General features: G+C 36.8%; 2 protein-coding genes across 5 annotated transcripts; one reads left to right on the top strand and one right to left on the bottom strand.

Moving 5' to 3' along the window:
* The first annotated feature begins 294 nt into the window (after positions 1-294).
* LOC115427896 (E3 ubiquitin-protein ligase RING2-A) lies at positions 295-11093 on the top strand. 4 transcript variants are annotated; one of them, XM_030146635.1, is made up of 8 exons: positions 295-559; positions 3906-4005; positions 4573-4733; positions 4835-5059; positions 6434-6754; positions 7054-7315; positions 8299-8391; positions 8422-11093. In XM_030146635.1, the coding sequence occupies exons 2-8, from the start codon at positions 3928-3930 to the stop codon at positions 8464-8466; spliced, it is 1185 nt and encodes a 394-aa protein (XP_030002495.1). In that variant the 5' UTR covers positions 295-559; positions 3906-3927; the 3' UTR covers positions 8467-11093. The 4 variants fall into 4 exon arrangements, with proteins under 4 accessions (XP_030002495.1, XP_030002493.1, XP_030002494.1 ...); XM_030146633.1 differs by having other exon boundaries at positions 4576-4733; positions 8299-11093; XM_030146634.1 differs by having other exon boundaries at positions 4835-5050; positions 8299-11093.
* Positions 11094-14889: 3796 nt separating this feature from the next.
* rps18 (ribosomal protein S18) lies at positions 14890-19309 on the bottom strand. The gene is made up of 6 exons (XM_030146656.1): positions 19223-19309; positions 18169-18267; positions 17715-17801; positions 17542-17643; positions 15224-15315; positions 14890-15013 (listed from the first exon to the last, which is right to left on the bottom strand). Exons 1-6 carry the CDS (start codon positions 19223-19225, stop codon positions 14938-14940), a joined length of 459 nt encoding a protein of 152 aa, XP_030002516.1. The 5' UTR covers positions 19226-19309; the 3' UTR covers positions 14890-14937.
* Between the last annotated feature and the right edge of the window lie 120 nt (positions 19310-19429).

Below are 19429 nucleotides of genomic sequence, written 5' to 3'. Positions count from 1 at the left end.
TTAAGTTTATTATTTTTAGTCTTTTTGAGCACATTTGTTCATTTTGTTGCTTATTTTGATAATTTTTTTACTTGTTTTGTTGCTTAGATTCTATCTATCTATCTATCTATCTATCTATCTATCTATCTATCTATCTATCTATCTATCTATCTATCTATCTATCTATCTATCTATCTATCTATCTATCTATCTATGTTTTCTGTTGTAGTACACCTGTCTGCCTCCAGGGGGCTCTGCAGGTGTAAACAGGCGGTGGTAAAGGGTGACCGGGAACAGAGGACTTATTCCGCGAAGAAGAAAAAGGAAATGAAAAAAATGGCCGCCGCTAACTTGAGCTAGCTCGAAAAATGTTGCGTTCTTCATATTTTTCGCCTCTAGTCGTGAAACGGAGCTCCAGAATAAGCTAAAATTCAATGTTACGTCAGAGGACCGTGTCGGGCCTTCACCCAGGCCGGCTGTGACCTTAACCCGGGTTAGTGAACTAGTTGTTCGGTGTGTTTGTGTGGCGGGAGGGGTCTGTGTCCTCCGGTCGGTCAGCTGTCCGTCACTGACCCGTCAGGTGAGTTGGCTGTGCCGTTCCCCTGCCGTTCAGCCTCCATGTTACACACTGCACCCACAAACACAAGGCTTTTCTTCTGTCTTCCGTGTAAACGACAAACAAATCCAACTTTACAAACTAGTTTTTTGCTTCATGTCGTGATGCGCAGTCAGTGTTTGGTGGAACTTAAGTCGGTGTGTGTTTTTAAGTCGATTATCTGTTTGTGTCTTTTCACAAAGTCCCACATTTAAAAGATGGTTTGAACAATAGGACGTTAACCCTTTAATGTATGAATTATGAGAACCTTAGTCAAGATTTTTTTTCTTGAGGGATGAAAAAAACTGAAATTTTTCTAATGAACCTTTTTTTTATGGAGTTACAAAAATGTGCACTCAGCTGGACACTATGCGTTTAGTTTTTGAAGCAAAGAAACATGTCTGTAACCCTTTCATGCATAGTGGTCACTCCAGTGGACAGTTTTTCTCCAGCTGCTCCCTTGTATAGTCACGGGTTTGGTTGCTTTAGTTGCTTATCAGACAACATAGTGGACGACTGTGCATCATCTCATACACTGACATTCACACAGTTACTGATAAATACTTGATAAACCTGATCTGCAGGAACAGTTTTGAGAGTGAATCAATTGCTATTTGTTATTAGACTGTAATTAACAGTTTTCTTAAACAAAAAGTTCCAAAAAGTATAATGTCCATGAAGTGAGTAATAACTTGTATTAGAGTATGATAAAATGTGAGAAAACATCAGATTAGCTGCATTAAAAAAAAAAAAAAAATCATTGTTTTCACACAGTACATCACTTTCTGATAATGCATTTTAACCTCCAAAGACCCAGGAAATGTCAGCAAAGTATAAGCTTTTTTTCTTTTTTATTAAATAAATGCCTATCTTGGAAACATCATGATGCAACAGTTTTTTCAGATGCAGTTTTTAAAATTTTTATAGAATGTCCTTTATGGTGGACAGTTTTCTTTTTTTGTCTTTTTTTTTTTTTTTTTTTTTTAAAGTTGTGAAACTCTTATCCACAAATGTGGACAGAAAACCCATAGCTGGGTCTTAGGAGGATAAATACATGTTTCTTTTCTCCAAAAATTAAACGCATGCTGTCCAGCTGAGTAGACATTTTTGAAACCCCATAAAAAACAGGTTCATGAAAAATTTCAATGATGTTTTTTTCATGCCTAAAGAGGAATAAAAACACTCAGGAAAAATATCTTGACTCAGGTACTCATAATTCATGCATGAAAGGGTTAAAATGCAGTAACAGAAAGTGATAGACTGTGTGAAAACTATGAAATAAAAACATTTTTAATGCAGCTCATCTTTTTTCTCACTTTTGAACATACTCTAATACTAGTTATTACTCACTTCATGTAGATAATATACGCAAAAAAAAAAAAAAAAAAAAAACTTTTAAGGAAACTGTTAATTACAGTCTAATAACATCTAGCAATTGATTTACACTCACACATGTCAGTGCAGATCAGGTTTATCAAGAACAGCAAAGTTAAAGTAATTGTATGAATTGCAGTGTATGAGATGGTGCATAAGTGTCCACTGTGTGTGCTGATATGCACATAAAACAACAAAACCCATGAATGTACAATAGAACAGCTGTAGGATAGCTGTCCACTGTGGTGACTGCTATGCACAAAAGGGTTAATATATCTTCTAGTTATGAACATATTATTTTATTCATTTATTGTTTGTGTGGCTTTCTTCTTAACTTTATATTGTGGTAGTTTTTGTTGTTTTTGGTTCTAGATGTGGTAGTTTTGATGCTGGGCAGAGCCGACTTTGGGAAAAGATGTGAGTCTATATTTTGTTATAAGTAATGACATAAAAATTGTTGGGTAAATCATTCGACAACAATTAATATAATATATTTAGGGACAGAAGGGACATATATGCATCATTCCTGTTTTAAACTTCATTTCCCATCATGAAGCTGGTACTGCGTTTCCTGTCAACCGTCATGGGCATAGCAACGTGATTGTAAGGCTGTTGTATTCCAAAAATGACTAATATCTCCCAAAATATTGGTCCTAACAACTTGCCATTTTCGCTAGTTTTTATTTTGAGAAAAAGTACATAAGTATGACAAACTGCAGCAGTCAGCTCTGTACGGATTTAGTGTGATGCCCGAGACACACACACACACACACACACACACACACACACACACAAAGTCCACTTCACTTTTAAAATAAAAAGATAAATATTTTTTTAGTGGGTTGTCTGTTTACAATGTGGATTTACCATAAGTTAAAAAGACAGCCCAGATAGAAAATATATTTACTCTGCCTGATTTAAAAATACTTAATACATTAAACAGGTTATAAATATTACAGACTTAAATTAAAGCAGTTAAAGCGTCCCTTAACCCTCCGGTATCCAGGTGAGCGTACGATACACACTTTACACTTCATGACATAAAAGGTCATATTATTTTTCACAATTAGTTTTAGGTCAGAATTCAAATGTTCATTTATTTATGATTTTTAAATTCTGACCCATCCACTAAAATCATCACATTGTAAACAATGTTAAATTCCTACACTAACACCCTTCTGTCAAGTGAGTACAAAATACACACTGACATATTTTAGTATTTAACATTTCACCTAGAACCAAAAATGATAATAGTGTATATTAACCAATGTTACTGTTAATCATTCACATATACCAGGCTGGAAAAAAGCAATCAAATTTTTATGTTAAAAAAAAGTTTTTGTGCATTAAAAAATATGGTTTGTTTACATTACAAACATGACATTTAAAGGGTTACAGATATGACAGGTATTGAGTATTTGTTATTTTTGTTTACAACTCAAGTTGACAACACAAAAAATGTAGAAAAACTATAAACAAACTGTTTGAAAATGTATTTGACATTATTACGGCAGTGCATAGATTACATGCTTTCGATGGTTAGGGTTAGGGCCTTTTTGGGCAGGATACTGAAGGTTAAAGCAATGGAATCAGGGTGCAGTGAACCATTACTGTCCTCATTGACTCGTTAAGTCTTTACATGTCCTAAAACGGCCAAAAATACAGCAGATCTTGGCTGTGCACTCAGGTCCAAATGCTAACTTCATCTGAAGGGCTTGTGTTTTCTGGTCTATATTTCCAGGAACATTTGCGGTCAGTAAAACGATCAGCAAATATCTGATAATCAGACAGTATCACGTGTGAGTTGGGGAAGTGGTTGTATTCTTAAGAAAAGGAAACTAAAACATGATCATCAGATCTACAGTCAAGGATGACATCCTCAGAACAGAGAACATGGAGTTTCTATGAACTAATCATTCAATCCTAAACCTTTAATTGCTTTTGTGTTTGTGCACAGAGGATTGTGGGTATCGACAGCCATGGCAGCTCCTGTCAACATCCAAACTCCCAGTAAAACCTGGGAACTGAGTCTGTACGAGCTCCACCGGAGTCCTCAGGTAAACACAGGTCCTTTCACCAGAAAGGATTCAGTTAGAGGGTTTAGAGATGTTTTAATGACTCTAATCTTCATTCTGGATTAATGTGTGTATTATTTTCTGTTTGTTCATTTGCTTTATAAACCCAGAGTGATGATTTCACTCACCCTTTGTTGTCTTTACTCGGGCCTCGTCCACATTATCATGTATTTACTGTAAAACCTGTAACTTGCGAAGCATTAACACCATCATCCACATGACTTCAGGGATTCATACACCTGAAAATGAAGCAGTTTGGAAACACAGCTTACCCTGTTTTACAAACAATGACACAGATACTTGCATTAAGTGACTGGTCCTGTCAGTCACTGTATGTCCTTCTCAGATTGGTTGAGCCAAGGTCATGTGACCATTTCTGTTCCCCTTGTCAGCTAAAGAAGTGATTCTGTTCTTGTCGTCTCAGTTGTAGCGGTTAAACTCTGCTTTTTATCAACATGACAGAAGGACTACATTCACAACAGGCCAGATGTGTCTGACATAGATGATGATGTGTTATAAGTTGAATTAGTAGTTTTTGGTTTTTGTCAGGAGGCCATCATGGACGGGACGGAGGTGGCGGTGTCTCCTCGTTCTCTTCACAGTGAGCTGATGTGTCCCATCTGTTTGGACATGTTGAAGAACACCATGACCACCAAAGAATGTCTGCACCGCTTCTGCTCTGACTGCATCGTCACCGCTCTGCGATCAGGGTGAGTCATACCTGCCAGTAACATGTGACGTATGTTCAATCCACGCAGAATAAAAGCACGACCCCCCCCCCCCCCCCCATTTCCCTCCTGTTGGACTTCAGGAACAAAGAGTGTCCGACCTGCAGGAAGAAGCTGGTCTCCAGGCGTTCACTTCGCAGAGACTCCAACTTCGACGCTCTGATCTCCAAGATTTACCCGAGTCGCGACGAGTACGAGGCTCACCAGCGCCGCGTCCTGGAGCGACTGAACCGCCTCCACAACAAGGAGGCGCTGAGCTCCAGCATCGAGGAGGGGCTCCGACAGCAGGCCCGCTACAGGTCTGAGAGGTGGGGGAGACCAACGGGTTCTGGGTCTAATTATTATTATTATTATTATTATGGCTTTACTGTTTAAACAGAAAACATGGGCTAACTACCAAATTACTTTGTAATACATTTATACTTTAATCCATAAAGACCCAAATATCCACCAACCAAAACCATCTCCTGATCTAAACTGTTTACCTGTTGATCCACTTATCAAATCAATTCATGTAAATAATTAGTGTAAAATACAGTTTTACCTCAGTTTAACTTGTAAAGAAAATTAGCAAAATACTTGAAAAAATAGAAAGAACTTTACCAAAAATCCTTGAAATGTGGCATAAAAGTGAACAAATACTTCTAAAGTGTGGAGAAAATGAGCAAAATACTTGAAAAATGAGGAGTTTCCATTATTTCATACCATCCAGAACCCTGTATTTATTCAGTTAACCCTCAAAAACCAAAAGCATCTGTTGGTGGAACTGTTTAATACCTGTTGATCCAATAATCCTATCAATCCATGTCAATAATTGCTGTAAAATACAGTTCTTCATCTTTTCATGGTCATCAGATATGACCCATTTGGATGTTCAGAGGCTCCGTAGTTACCATGGAAACACCGTCATCTTCAACATTGATTCACCAGTAAAACCCATGGAGTTGGATCAATGACAGTGGATGGACACACTGGGTTAGGGTTAGTTGTTCAGTTAATGAGAGATCGGACTGAAAAAGTCACTTTTTCTTCACCTTTCTCTGTTTCTGATATAATAATCCTCAACTGTAATCTGAACCTTTATGAACATGTACATGATCAGTGAATTAAATATAGAAAAATCCCTGATTTACACTGAAAAATGCAAAAATGCAGAGGATAAAATTATAATAAATGGTTATAAATCATTTAAGAACGGTTAAATAGTAAGAAAAAATCCTTTGGGAACCGCCACAAAAGTAGAACTGGGTCTGTATGGGTTAAAACATACATGAATTAAAACCAAAGGGATTTTGTTTTCTGAATTTTTTAAAACATTTCATTATTACAAAAAGAGAGAGAAATGCAGAAAAAGAATAAAAAACAAATGAGAAGACGAGGGGGATTTAAAAAGGTTCAGTTTATTTGATCATCATTCTGTGAGTTGAAACATTATAATTATCCAGGAGTTTATAGGAAATGTTCCAAAACTTATCAAGTTTATTTGTTGTGGTGTAAATGAGTTTTTTCAAAGTAAAGCAGGGCCACGCCCTGAAAACCACAGAATAATATTTGTTAAAAGTTAAAGCTGTATCTTTTGCAGAAGTTAACTGTCAGTCAAATGAAAACTAAACCTGACCTGAACTAACATCAGACACATTAACCTGTGAGTCCTGGTGTGACCTTTGACCCCTCCTCCTCAGGAACCACCGGGTGAAGAAGCCGACTCAGGAAAGCGATAATACCACCTTCAGCGGCGGCGAGGACAATGGTGACACCCGCTCTCACCTGTCCCACGACTCCGCCCCCTCCCACACCCCCCACCCTCAGGGTCAGACCCCCTCGGAGGCGGGGCCGAGCCGGAAGCGGCCGCGGGCGTCTGACGACGGCTCCGTGGCTGAGGCCGACAGCGCCAGCCCCACCCCTCCCGCCAGGCGCCACAAAGAGGGCCCGGCCTCGGAGATCGAACTGGTCTTCAGGCCACACCCACAGCTGGTCCACGAACACGACTACAACCAGACCAGGTGAGACGGAGCCAGGGGGTCCGAACGAAAACTGAAACATGATCATCTGTGCAGTTCCACTGAGACAGTTCAGGTTGTTCAGCGTTGTTTAGATGAGTTACATTTTTTATGAATGTAAACATTATTATCGTGTAATTTTACTGTTTTACACAAAGAAAATGGGAGTTGTCATTATTTATAGGTTATTATTATGTTATTATAGTATTTTACTGACCCACTTCAGATCATATTGGACTGAATGTGGTTATTATTATTATTATTATTTAGGATTTTCTTGTGTTTTTTTTTTTTGTCTGCAGGTATGTGAAGACGACCGCTAACGCTACTGTGGACCATCTGTCCAAATACCTGGCTCTGCGTATCGCTCTGGAGGATGGACGGACAGACAGAGAGACAGAGGACAGAGGAGGAAGAGGGGAGGAAGGAGGAGGAGACACAGGAGGGACGGTGGCAACGGGAGGAGGAGGAGGAGGAGGAGGAGGAGGGGAGGGCTCCAGTCTGAGCAACATCAGTGAGAAACAGTACACCATCTACATCATGACCAGAGGAGGACAGTTTCCTGTGAGTAAAACCAACCAGACCACAGTTAACATGGAGTTAACCCTTTAACCCCTGAAACCTGATTAACGATGGAGGTTCTGCTGTGAATCTGCGTCTGTTTCAGGTTCATTAAAGCTGCTGTGAGTATGTGCTTGTGTTCCAGGGTCAAAACAGCTGGAATAACAGAATAACAATGATATTATTATTGTTGTTGTTGATGTTGTTGTTACCTCCGCCAGGAGGTATTGTGATCGCTTTGCTTTGTGTGTGTGCGTGTTTGTTTGTTTGTTTGTTAGCAAGATAACTCAAAAAGTTATGGACGGATTTTCCTAGAGGGGTGGGGATCACCACCAAAATTTAATCATTTCTTCCTTGTGCCAGTATCATTTCCTGAAAATCTGTCCATAACTTTTTGAGTTATCTTGCTAACAAACAAAAAAAAAACAAACAAATAAAAACACGCACACATGGGAGGCAGGTCTGTCTTGGCGGAGGTCTGTGCTCTCTGAGTGCTTTTCTCATTGTTATTATCATCATCATTATTTTTTTTTTTTTTTATTAGTATTTATTTATTAGGGGCAGTGCATGTTAATGAACATCTACAACAATTGCAGCTGTAAATATGCCAGACTGTAGCATCAGTGCTAATTACCTCCACCAGGAGGTATTGTGATCACTTTGCTCTGTGCGTGTTTGTTTGTTTGTTTGTTAGCAAGATAACTCAAAAAGTTATGGACAGATTTTCAGGAAATGTTGATACTGGCACAAGGAAGAGATGATAAAATTTTGGTGGTGATCAGGGGTGGGGGGGGGCAGATCTGTCTTGGGGGAGATCTGCGCTCTCCAAGTGCTTTTCTTGTTATTATTATTATTATTATTATTATTATTATTATTATTATTATTATTATTATCATCTGTGTGACAGGATTGAATCCAGCAGAATTTGCTGTAGAACAGATGAACACTAGGAATGAAAGGGTTCAAGTGTTTCCATGTGTTTTCAGACTCTGAACGGTTCTCTGACGCTGGAGTTAGTCAATGAGAAATACTGGAAGGTCCGGAAGCCTCTGGAGCTGTACTACGCCCCGACCAAGGACCAACAACAACAACAACAACAACAACAACAACAGCAGCAGCAGAAGGCGTCTCCTCCGTCTCAGAGGGAAGGATGAGGACGTTGAGCTCAGACTCCGCCTTCATTCTGAACCCACACCAACAACAAACCACTAAACAAAACCTGGGAATCGAACGTTTTGGGCCGACCTCGGCTTCAGGGAAAAACCAGGACGAACCTCCCACTGTGGACGAAGGACACGTTTTCCTTCAGTCTAAATAACACAGATGGATGAAAAGGTCTAAAACTACTTTTATTCAAAACATCTGTTGAATAATGACAAAACCAAAACTCTCCAAAGTTTTGTTTTTTTTTTCTGTGTGAAAATGAAGTCTGTTTTGGAGTAAAACTTAGGTTCAGGATGTAAAAGACAAAGCAGGAAGTGGATCTTTTTATTCCAAACTGTCTTTTTTCATCACAGGAGTGTGATCTTTTGAGCTGAGGCTGGACAAAGCCATACTTTTGGGACACTGAGCGAAAGTTATGCAATGTTTTCTAAGTCTGGACAGTTTACGGTCAGAGATTTGACTTTTCTAACGATGATTATATACCGGTAGAAATATAGAAAACTGAAGATATTAAGTCAGAACGTCAAGATACATGTTGATTTTACTGCATCAGTTGAATATTTTCCAGATTTACGGGTTTTTGAGTCAATAACGAACCAAAGGTGACGTGGGTTGTTGCTTTAAGACGCGTCTATGAAGGTAAAAAAAACTGAATTACATGGAAGAGTTTTTTCTTTTTGGAGCAGAGTCTGGAATATGATGGTATTTATATCAGGTCAGCGTCCACTTCTGTTCTAATGAGACACTTTAACATTTATTAAATCATTAATGTTAACTATAGTTCTGTACTATATAAAGCTTATTTAGGTTGAATATTTGATGTGAATTTTTATCAAAACATTGACATTTTGACAGTAAAACTTTTTAGTCTGTACTTTAAAGTCAAAATGCAGTCGCCTTTATCTCATTTTCTAATAATGGGCTTGAAATGTATCTGATGAATAGAGTTGAATGAGGAAAACAGACACTTTTCTTGTTCAACATCGACTGAAAATGCAGCCTTATTGTTTTGTTTCATATTCAGTGTGATTTTGTTCCTTTAGACCCTGAAACAAATAGACATGAAACTTAAAAAAAAAAAAAAAAAAAAAATCAGCCCAGACTTTAGTGTCAAATGACTCTACATCAGGGGTGTCAAACATGTGGCCCGTGGGCCAAAAGTGGGCCGCCACGGGGTCCAAACCGGCCCTTTAATGCAAAAATGACTGAACATATGAACACTTACTGATATTCAACTGGTTTTAGTTCAGGTTCCATGTTCAGACCAATATGACCTAAAATTAAATAAGAACCGATAAATAATGACTCCAAAATATTCTGTTTTAGTTCAAAAAAACTCCTCAAACTCCACCTGTTCCTAAATGTTTGGTGCGTTTGTGGATCCACTGTCATCTGTGAGTTTTAATAATAAGCACAGACATAATATTATAGAAACTGTTCTTATTTTAGTTCCAGATTCCCAAATGTTAACAATATTACCTGTTAGTAAATGTTTGTGTAATATTGTGTGTAATGTAGGAAGAAGTTGAGGCTTAACATTGTTAAAATCGCACTTATCTTTAAGATATTTCAGACTAATCTCATGAAATGGTGTTGCATGTCATGTCAGTTCTTATGCGTCTGGTGTGCGACACATATACATTTTTGACCTTTCGCGTGTTATTCAACACCATTTGATCACAATTTACGCTGAGATCTCCTGTTGACGTCACCCTAACGCTCCACATGTGGGATCTGACGTGGAAGGCTTATAATGCATGCAGATAAAACACCAATGAAAAGTGTATATTAATGGGAGTCACGATCTCATGTTGGATATTTAACTTTTTTTCAGTCTTTTTTTTGTTTACTTTGTAAATGTTAATTTTTTCATAATTTTATGGGGTTTCTGCACTAAAATAACCAGAAAAATTGGATTTGAATGTGATTTTTTTTTTTTTTTTCCCATATTAAACCAAGAAGGAAATTTGGAGTTATTATCTGTAGGTTATTCTTTAACTTGAGCTCATCTTGGTCTGAATGTGGAAGTGAAACTGACATGACTCTGCCAGGCCTGGACCACAACTGTAAATTAGCTTTCAAACACGTCTGACAGTTCTCCACTTCTGCTTTATTTTTTAATTTAGTTTCCACTTGTTTCAAAGTATAATTCTGAAATATTTCTTTTCTATTTATGAATTTTTATTTAATTTCTCTTACTTTCCTGCATTAATTATTATTATTGTTATTATTGATTTAACTCCGTGACAGGATCAAATCCATCTGAACTAGAAAGAACTTCAGATTCCTCTTTTTTTTTTTTTTGTCTGGATTATTTTTACAACTGTTCATTTCACCTGTGAATGAAATTAAACTTTATCATTTTCAACTTTATCTGTAGCTCGAACACTTTTACCTCCTGTTTGTTTTATTTTCTCTTCACAGAAAAGCGAACTTTGAGCAGATTGTGGAATCCGTGAGCCTTAGTTCAGTCCCGTTCTTCTGTCTTCAAGCACTTTAAATCCCTGCAGTCACGTTTCCTTTCACCTGTTTATTCAGATTCATGCAATATTTTCTTTTTCTTTTTTGCTGTTGTGTAATCTGTCAGCGACGCAGCACAATAAACTGAGAAAACGGGTATTTACTGTGGAAGCGCTGGTGTTTTCAGTGAGGACGGACACGCTGGGCTTGAGTTTTAATCGGTGTGGACTGAAGTGGAATCGGATGTTTGAAGAAAATTAACGTGATGCGTTCACGGACCTCGAGGCTTGTATGAATTAGTGAATAGACGTGTGAAAAACTCAAATTAAGAACAAATTCTGCGGTGGTTCAGTTTTCTCTACATGTACAGGATTCACTCATTAACACAAAACTGTTCATAGAATTTAATTTACACTTCAACGACTGTTCTCAAACGGCAGCAAATACAGACGCAAGTGTTTGTTCAAATAAACTTGAACCTGTTTTTAAAGCGCTCATATTTGTCCAGACCCACTGTTCTTAGTCTGGGCTTCATTTCTTTGTGTATTTGGACCTGAATAGTTCAGACAGTTTGAATGGGAACCCTCCAGCTGCTGCTAAACTGCCTTTACATTCATTTAGAAAAACAAAAATCCAGTGGATTTCTACAACCTGTTTGAATTCCTGCTCCATTTGTTACGTTTTATAACTACTTATGACTTTTGCACATATCAGTTTTGTGCGTTTCTTTCATTATTTTGCTCAATTTTTAAAATTATTTTGCTCAATCTGTTCAGTTTTGTTTTTCGCTCGGTTTTGTTCATTTCTTTCATTGTTTTGCTCAATTTTTGTTCGGTTTTCATTTTTTTTCATTATTTTGCTCAATTTTTTTTAAGCAATATTTTTGCTCAATATTTGTTTTGTTTTGTTCTTTTTTGTTATTTTGCAATTTTTTTTTCAATATTTTGCTCAATTTTTGTTTGGTCTTGTTCATTTTTTCATTATTTTGCTTAATTTTTTTCATTTTTTGCTCAATCTTTGTTCGGTTTTGTTCATTTTTTTCATTATTTTGTTCGATTTTTGTTCAGTTTTGTTCATTTCTTTCATTATTTTGCTCAATTTTTGTTCGGTTTTCATTTTTTTCATTATTTTGCTCAATTTTTTTTTTTTTTAAGCAATATTTTTGCTCAATATTTGTTTTGTTTTGTTCTTTTTGTTATTTTGCAATTTTTTTTTCAATATTTTGCTCAATTTTTGTTTGGTCTTGTTCATTTTTTCATTATTTTGCTTAATTTTTTTCATTTTTTGCTCAATCTTTGTTCGGTTTTGTTCATTTTTTTTCATTATTTTGTTCGATTTTTGTTCAGTTTTGTTCATTTCTTTCATTATTTTGCTCAATTTTTGTTCGGTTTTCATTTTTTTCATTATTTTGCTCAATTTTTTTTTTTTTAAGCAATATTTTTGCTCAATATTTGTTTTGTTTTGTTCTTTTTTGTTATTTTGCAATTTTTTTTTCAATATTTTGCTCAATTTTTGTTTGGTCTTGTTCATTTTTTCATTATTTTGCTTAATTTTTTCATTTTTTGCTCAATCTTTGTTCGGTTTTGTTCATTTTTTTTCATTATTTTGTTCGATTTTTGTTCAGTTTTGTTCATTTCTTTCATTATTTTGCTCAATTTTTGTTCGGTTTTCATTTTTTTCATTATTTTGCTCAATTTTTTTTTTTTTAAGCAATATTTTTGCTCAATATTTGTTTTGTTTTGTTCTTTTTTGTTATTTTGCAATTTTTTTTTTCAATATTTTGCTCAATTTTTGTTTGGTCTTGTTCATTTTTTCATTATTTTGCTTAATTTTTTTCATTTTTTGCTCAATCTTTGTTCGGTTTTGTTCATTTTTTTCATTATTTTGCTCAATTTTTGTTCGGTTTTCTTTTTTTTCATTATTTTGCTCAATTTTTTTTTTTTTAAGCAATATTTTTGCTCAATATTTGGTTGGTTTTGTTCTTTTTTTATTATTTTGCAATTTTTTTTTTCAATATTTTGCTCAATTTTTGTTTGGTTTTGTTCATTTTTTCATTAGCTAGGAAATGTTGGAGTTTAGTCCTCCCATATTTCATATTCATTAATGGGTTGCATGAGTGATTTTGCCCTTTTGAGAAACACAACCCTGTGTGTGTCCTGTTAGTAGAGAAACATTTCTTTGTGTATTTGGACCCGAATAGTTCATGCAGTTTGAATTGGAACCCTCCAGCTGCTGCAAAACTTCTTTATATTCATTTTAGCAAAAATCCAGTGGATTTCTCCAACCTGTTTGAATTCCTTCTTAATTTGAGACGACCTTTCTGGTGTCATTAGTCAGAAACAGGGTTGAAGATGGACCTGTGGAGCTGAATGAAGAATTCAGAGCCAAGCAGAACATTTACAGTTTATGGAGACCACAGGGAAATGTGGGAAAAGGAAGAATTCCATTTAAAAAAGCAAAATATCACTCCTTTAACTGGAACCTGACTTTATTATTGCCATGCATTTTAAATTAAACACTGAATGTACATATAATAAATAGAAGACAAAAGGGTAGAAAATAGTAAAAACAGTGAAAAACAAGCTGTTGCACATTAGGAAGTACTAGTGGAAATAATTATGTGCACATTATGTGTATATGTACAAGTATATACATGTTTGAGTGTGTTTAATAATAGAACTACTAAGTGTACTGCTCTAATGTAATACTTAATAGTAATCAGCACAAAAAACTAAATGTACTTTGATTACTTGAACAGAAACAGAGGCCAAATCAGGGACAGGAGTAGTTCACTGGTTCAGAATTCTAACCTTCCTCAGATTAAGTGTTCAGTCTTACTTTAATAAGATAAATTCAAACCAGTGACCGAAGTGCTGGTTACCTGATGTTTTCAACCTACATGAAAGTATTATACATATGTATTTTGCTTATTTTGATTCATTTCTTTCATTCTCAATTTTATACATTTTTTTTTTGTTAGTTTTTGCTCATTTTCCCCATTTTTTTTTTTTTTTAAATTTTCTATTAATTTCTCATTCTCTTCATTTTGCTTTTTATTTTCACTCATTTCTCATCATGATTTAAGCCCATTCATTACCTCCGCCAAGGAGGTTGTGTTTTTGCCAGGGTTCGTTTGTTTGTTGGTTAGTTAGCAAAATAACTGACAGTTATGGACAGATTTAGATGAAATTTTCAGGAAATGTCCGAAATGGGACGAGTAACAAATGATTAGATTTTGGGAATGATCCAGATCACTGTCTGGATCCAGGAATTTTTAGAAGAATTCTTTATCATTGGGAGATCGGGATATTTTCAACATATGTCTGTGTAACTCCACAATGAATGGTCAGAGTGCTTGGTTAAAAAAAAAAAAATACAAAATTAGTTCCCAACAGGTTTTACAAGATACTGAAGATTGATCTGGATCCTCACAAAATTCTGGATACCATGATCCAGAACAGGAAAAAATAATGGAGTTTTGGAATTTTCATCCTAACAAGGGAACAAATTCTGGTATTGACCTGCAACGAACACCAAAATCTAGCCATGACGGTGAAATCTGAAGCGTTTTCAACAACTATGGAGGTAGATCCAGGAGAAAACCACCATTTCTGAAAAAGTGATTTTTGTTAATAAATTCTGAACTAATCATATCAAAGTGAATCCAATTGCTAAAGGTATGTTTTCTTGGTTAAGGAATCTAATAATGCAGATTAAATGAATGCAAACACTTGGCAAAACACAATAAAAAGTCGGTAACATCAGTGCTTAGGGTCTAAGTCCAAAGTCCAGGTATTAGTTTTAGTAGATCACAGACTGAGCTGCCGTGGCGGAGGTCTGCGCTCTGAGTGCTTTTCTAGTTTTTATTCATATTCTGTTTTATTATTAGGATGACCCCGTTTCAGATTTAACCAGGTCTTTCACCTTTGAACCTTAAATGAAACGAGGACAGGTGGTTTTTGTGAACTGTGGTTTTATTGAAACAAAGGGAAGCAGGGCGTTTACTTCTTCTTGGACACACCGACGGTGCGACCGCGACGGCCGGTGGTCTTGGTGTGCTGACCGCGCACACGCAGACTGGAACAGACAGAGGACAGACACACGTTAATGTCAAACACAAACAAACCGTTTCACTAAAACACATGATGTGACGTTCAGACGATGTTCAAGTGTTTTCCAGGACAGGCTCCGTCTGCGCCGACGCTCCGACAGAACAGCCTGAGCAGCAGCAGCGGCTTCAGAGGAGACGCCGATGCAGACCAGATGGAGTCACATGACAGAACTTACCCCCAGAAGTGCCTGAGCCCACGGTGAGCCCTGATCTTCTTCAGCCTCTCCAGATCTTCTCTCAGTTTGTTGTCCAGACCGTTGGCGAGGACCTGAAACGAAACAAAAAAAGTTTCAACTAAGGATGTAATGATTACCAGTATAAGGATAAACTGGTAAAATCACAGTTAGTATTACCGTTTAAATTCTAATTATCATGAGAACCGTGTTTGATTACCACACTTTTCCAGAGAAAACGCCGATGTAAAGATCTGCTTTTATGTCAAATATTTGAGTAGAGTTATAATTTGTAACAATTTTCATTTTCTATACCTAATATCTGGAACCAATATTTACTTTTAAAGTTTTTGAAAAGGATCGTTAAGCATCTGTGTGTTATTTATGCAATAAATTATACATTTTTCAAATTGAGTTTTTTTTTTTTTTTGTATTTTTATAGTAGGTTAAAGCGAAAAAATAATAGAGATGAAATTGTGCTGAAAAAAAACAACAACAAACAAATCCCAAACATGGGTATAGTAAACATTTGTTTTTTTTAGTATATAAAAGCAAAATCAGAAGGACTGAAAAACGGACAAAATAGGCTCAGACCACTGAGGGTTAATATTTGAATGTTTCTGCAACAGAAGGGACATTGTGCCTATTATTGGATTTATTTATTTATTTTAAATACAACTTGGTTAAATTATTTCAGTGTGTGTATCAGTACTTTTTGAACATTTTGAGCACAATTTCAGTAATACCACGATAATAACGATAACTGTGATACTTTTGGTCACAATAAGTGTGATATGAAATTTTCATATCATTAAATCCCTCGTTTCAACTCATGTTTGACATTTAATTCCATTCTAATTACTTTTGATTTTAGCTTCTCGTTATTAAAAATACAGTAATGACCAGAGTAAAGTGGAATGATGGAGGTAAAGATGATCCTCTGCCAATTAATCTGTTGATTATTTTGTTTAATCAGTCAATAGTTTCTAAACTGGTGAAAAGTATTGACCAGTGTTTCCTGAAGACCAATAGTGTTACAGGTTTTATTCAGAACTCTGGTATTTAGACGGAAAAACAAAATATTCACAGTCACAGAACTGGAATCAACCAATGAATTCATCAAAACAGTGACCAGTATTTAAGGCCCGTTTTCCACTGATACTCATTCTGCTCACACATCGTATAAACACAGAAAAGTGGGCGACAACATGTTAATCTGAACAGTTTCAGACTTAAACCAAGTGATAAATGTAGTTTCAGCCACATGTTTCACTTATTTCCAACCCAAGCGTCAGTGGAATTCCTGTCATTCTTACTTTAACTTATTCCATAAATTTGCAGATTTGTAGCTGAACAGACTCCACGTCTGTCCTCACATCTGCATTAGAGCCGATCCATCTATTCCCAGTGGGTTTGTTACAGTACCATCAGTTTTATTTCACCACAAACACATTCACATGTGCCTGAAATTGATTAACTCTATGAAAGTAATGTTGACTTTATAATCTGATGCATTTTAAGACCCGTCAGGATCAACTTCACAGCATTTGAACTAAAAATCTGAGTTAATGGATGGATTGAAATCGTTTCTGGCTAAAAAGAAACATCCTTAAAATGTTTAGACTCTGGTGATGTGACACAGACCATGACACTGGTTCATTTTAACACATTAATTAAAACTCAGTGTTTGTGAATCGATGAGTTTAACTAAACCTAACACTGTAATCCTTCTGTCCCAGACTGAGTAGACCATATTTAATGCCTTTTTTCTATAATTGTAGATAATACATTAAATTTCAGTTGACTGTTGCACCTGTTGAGTATTTGTCTCTCACGTCTCAGTGTTACTGCCGTAATGTATTTATTTATTAACTGTTTGTTTCTGTAATTGTTTAACCTTGTTTTTACTTTTACCCCCCCCCCCCAGGAGCCATTGCTTTCTGATCAGGCTGCATTTGTAAATAAGAATCTGTTCTTAATTGCTGGCCTGGGTAAATAAAAGTTAAATAAAAACAAATAAATAGATAAAATTACGGCAAATTTAGAACTTGAGTTGCATTTAAATTTTGTTTCTTGACTACAGACAGATTGTTGAACCAGAGAAAATGACATTTTGTTAAACCAATGTAAAATAATCTGAAGTGGCAGAAGTAGAAGATGCTTCTCTAACCTTCTATCAGTACATTCCTGTAGCATCTTCAGAACTTCATCACCAGGTGTTAATATGCAGCGTCAGCTCAGCAGAAAACCGATCAATAAGAAAAACCCCTCCCCCAAAACCACAGGAAGCTAAACGCCAAAGAACGTCTCCGTGAACTGACCTGGCTGTATTTGCCGTCTTTAACGTCCTTCTGCCTGTTGAGGAACCAGTCTGGGATTTTGTACTGGCGAGGATTCTGCATGATGGTCACCACCCGCTCCACCTGGAAACACAGACACGTCAGACCTGATACGAGCACACAGCAGCCGCTCAAACACACTGTCCTGTCCTCACCTCCTCCTCAGTCAGCTCTCCAGCTCGTTTGTTCAGGTCGATGTCGGCCTTCCTCAGGACGACATGGGCGTAACGTCTGCCAACACCCTGAGAGACGACAGACCGTTAATGTTACAGCCACAAAAACCACCCAGGTACGGCTAATGATGTTCATTTTGTCTTGTTTATGTAATTGTACTATTTTATTCTTTTCAGACTAGATATAGTTTCAAATGACACGTCTGAGGAAGACTGGAGTCACAGTTGAAACTGTCTAGCAGGTAATATCTAAAAACTATACCTTGTCTGAACAAAAGTAAAGAAGAAAATAGTATAATTACAACCCAAGTACGTTTAAAAAGGCCGAGTTCAGTGATTCTCTAAACATCTGACTCAATCACACAGAAATACTAAACATCTACAGGTCTACTTATGGAGATGAGCCAATCCTGGAGTCCAAATACGAACAGCTCACCTTGATGGCAGTGATGGCGAAGGCGATCTTCCTCCTACCATCGATGTTCGTGTTCAGAACACGAAGAATGTGCTGGAACTTCTCAGGGATGACCAGAGACTGAAACACAACAGCACAGATCAGTTAACACTACTGGAGATACAGATGCATCTGTACTCTGGACATAAGATGGACTTTAAATACTACTTTATAGTTCTCAGAATGAGTCTAGTCCAGTTTCCTCCAAGGTAAGTGTCTCCTAGTCACACCTTTGTTCTGTACTTTACTGACACTTTATTTGACGTGAGAACCTTCACGTTACAATTACACAACAGTAGTGTCCAACAGCAGCATTAAATAAGGTCCTACATGGATTCCAGTGTGAGATCAACTCCAATCTGCAGGTTTTAGCCTCATGCCCCATAGTTCAGCCTTAAAAGCTGCTGTTTAAACAGTTCATCTCCACAGGAATAAGAACCACCTCATCCTCTCACACCACACACACTAACTGCTGTATGTGCAAAGCTACAGCCTGCACCAACACAAAGAAACAAGAGCCCAAACTATCCCCTTCCTTCTAATGAGTACAACTTCTAAAAACAAGGCGGTATTTCCACTTCCATGTGCAGTTTTTCCACAGGTTTCCAGTGGACCTGCTCCTCCTGACCTGACACTGGAGCCAACATGCTAACACCAGTTAGCTTCAGCTAGCAGGCTACACTTACACAGTTATTATACAGTAATCTCAACTGAATTAAAAACACATGGCGATTTCAGGTATGGTTTTAAAGCGGGACAAGATAGAATATGAGTGAAGTGAAGCCACAGTCAGAAAAAGGATCCTTTAGCTCCACAACTTCTCATCGGCGCCAGTTAGCGAGAGTCAGTTCAACGCTAATACCAACCCGCACTACTTTATCTATTTCTGCGTCTAATCTCTCAACAATTCAACATAAATTTAAACACCGAGACTACGGATGACTCGTCAAGTACATAAACGCGACAAGAGAGTGAAAGTAAAGCCCGATGATCAAGGATTTTTAAAGTAGTCCATGTTGGTAGAAAACAGACTCACCATCTTGGAAGTGGGTTCCGTGCGAAGAGGAAGCTGCGGAGATTCTCGCGAGGGTTTGTTGCGCCGGTGACAGGAAGTCAGTCCATCCCTTTAAATGTGTCCGACGTGGAAATTACTGAGCTCTTAAACAAATCAAGAATAACTTCTTTTAAATCACTTTCATAAAACACATTTAAGCTGATTATTTTTTTCCTTGGTGTAATGAAT

Source organism: Sphaeramia orbicularis, chromosome 11 (assembly GCF_902148855.1).
Source record: "Sphaeramia orbicularis chromosome 11, fSphaOr1.1, whole genome shotgun sequence".
Classification (NCBI taxonomy): domain Eukaryota; kingdom Metazoa; phylum Chordata; class Actinopteri; order Kurtiformes; family Apogonidae; genus Sphaeramia; species Sphaeramia orbicularis.
The sequence above is the reverse complement of the archived record's forward strand: the minus strand, read 5'-3'. Positions and strand labels throughout refer to the sequence as shown.

Coding starts and splice junctions, on each gene's coding strand:
- LOC115427896 (XM_030146632.1), top strand. CDS start 3,928: ATGGCAGCTCCTGTCAACATCCAAACTCCCAGTAAAACCTGGGAACTG. Junction 4,006..4,572: donor AGCTCCACCGGAGTCCTCAG/GTAAACACAGGT, acceptor GGTTTTTGTCAG/GAGGCCATCATGGACGGGAC. Junction 6,755..7,053: donor CACGACTACAACCAGACCAG/GTGAGACGGAGC, acceptor TTTTGTCTGCAG/GTATGTGAAGACGACCGCTA.
- rps18 (XM_030146656.1), bottom strand. Junction 17,802..18,168: donor TCGCCATCACTGCCATCAAG/GTGAGCTGTTCG, acceptor GTCGTCTCTCAG/GGTGTTGGCAGACGTTACGC. Junction 15,316..17,541: donor AAGACGGCAAATACAGCCAG/GTCAGTTCACGG, acceptor GTTTCGTTTCAG/GTCCTCGCCAACGGTCTGGA.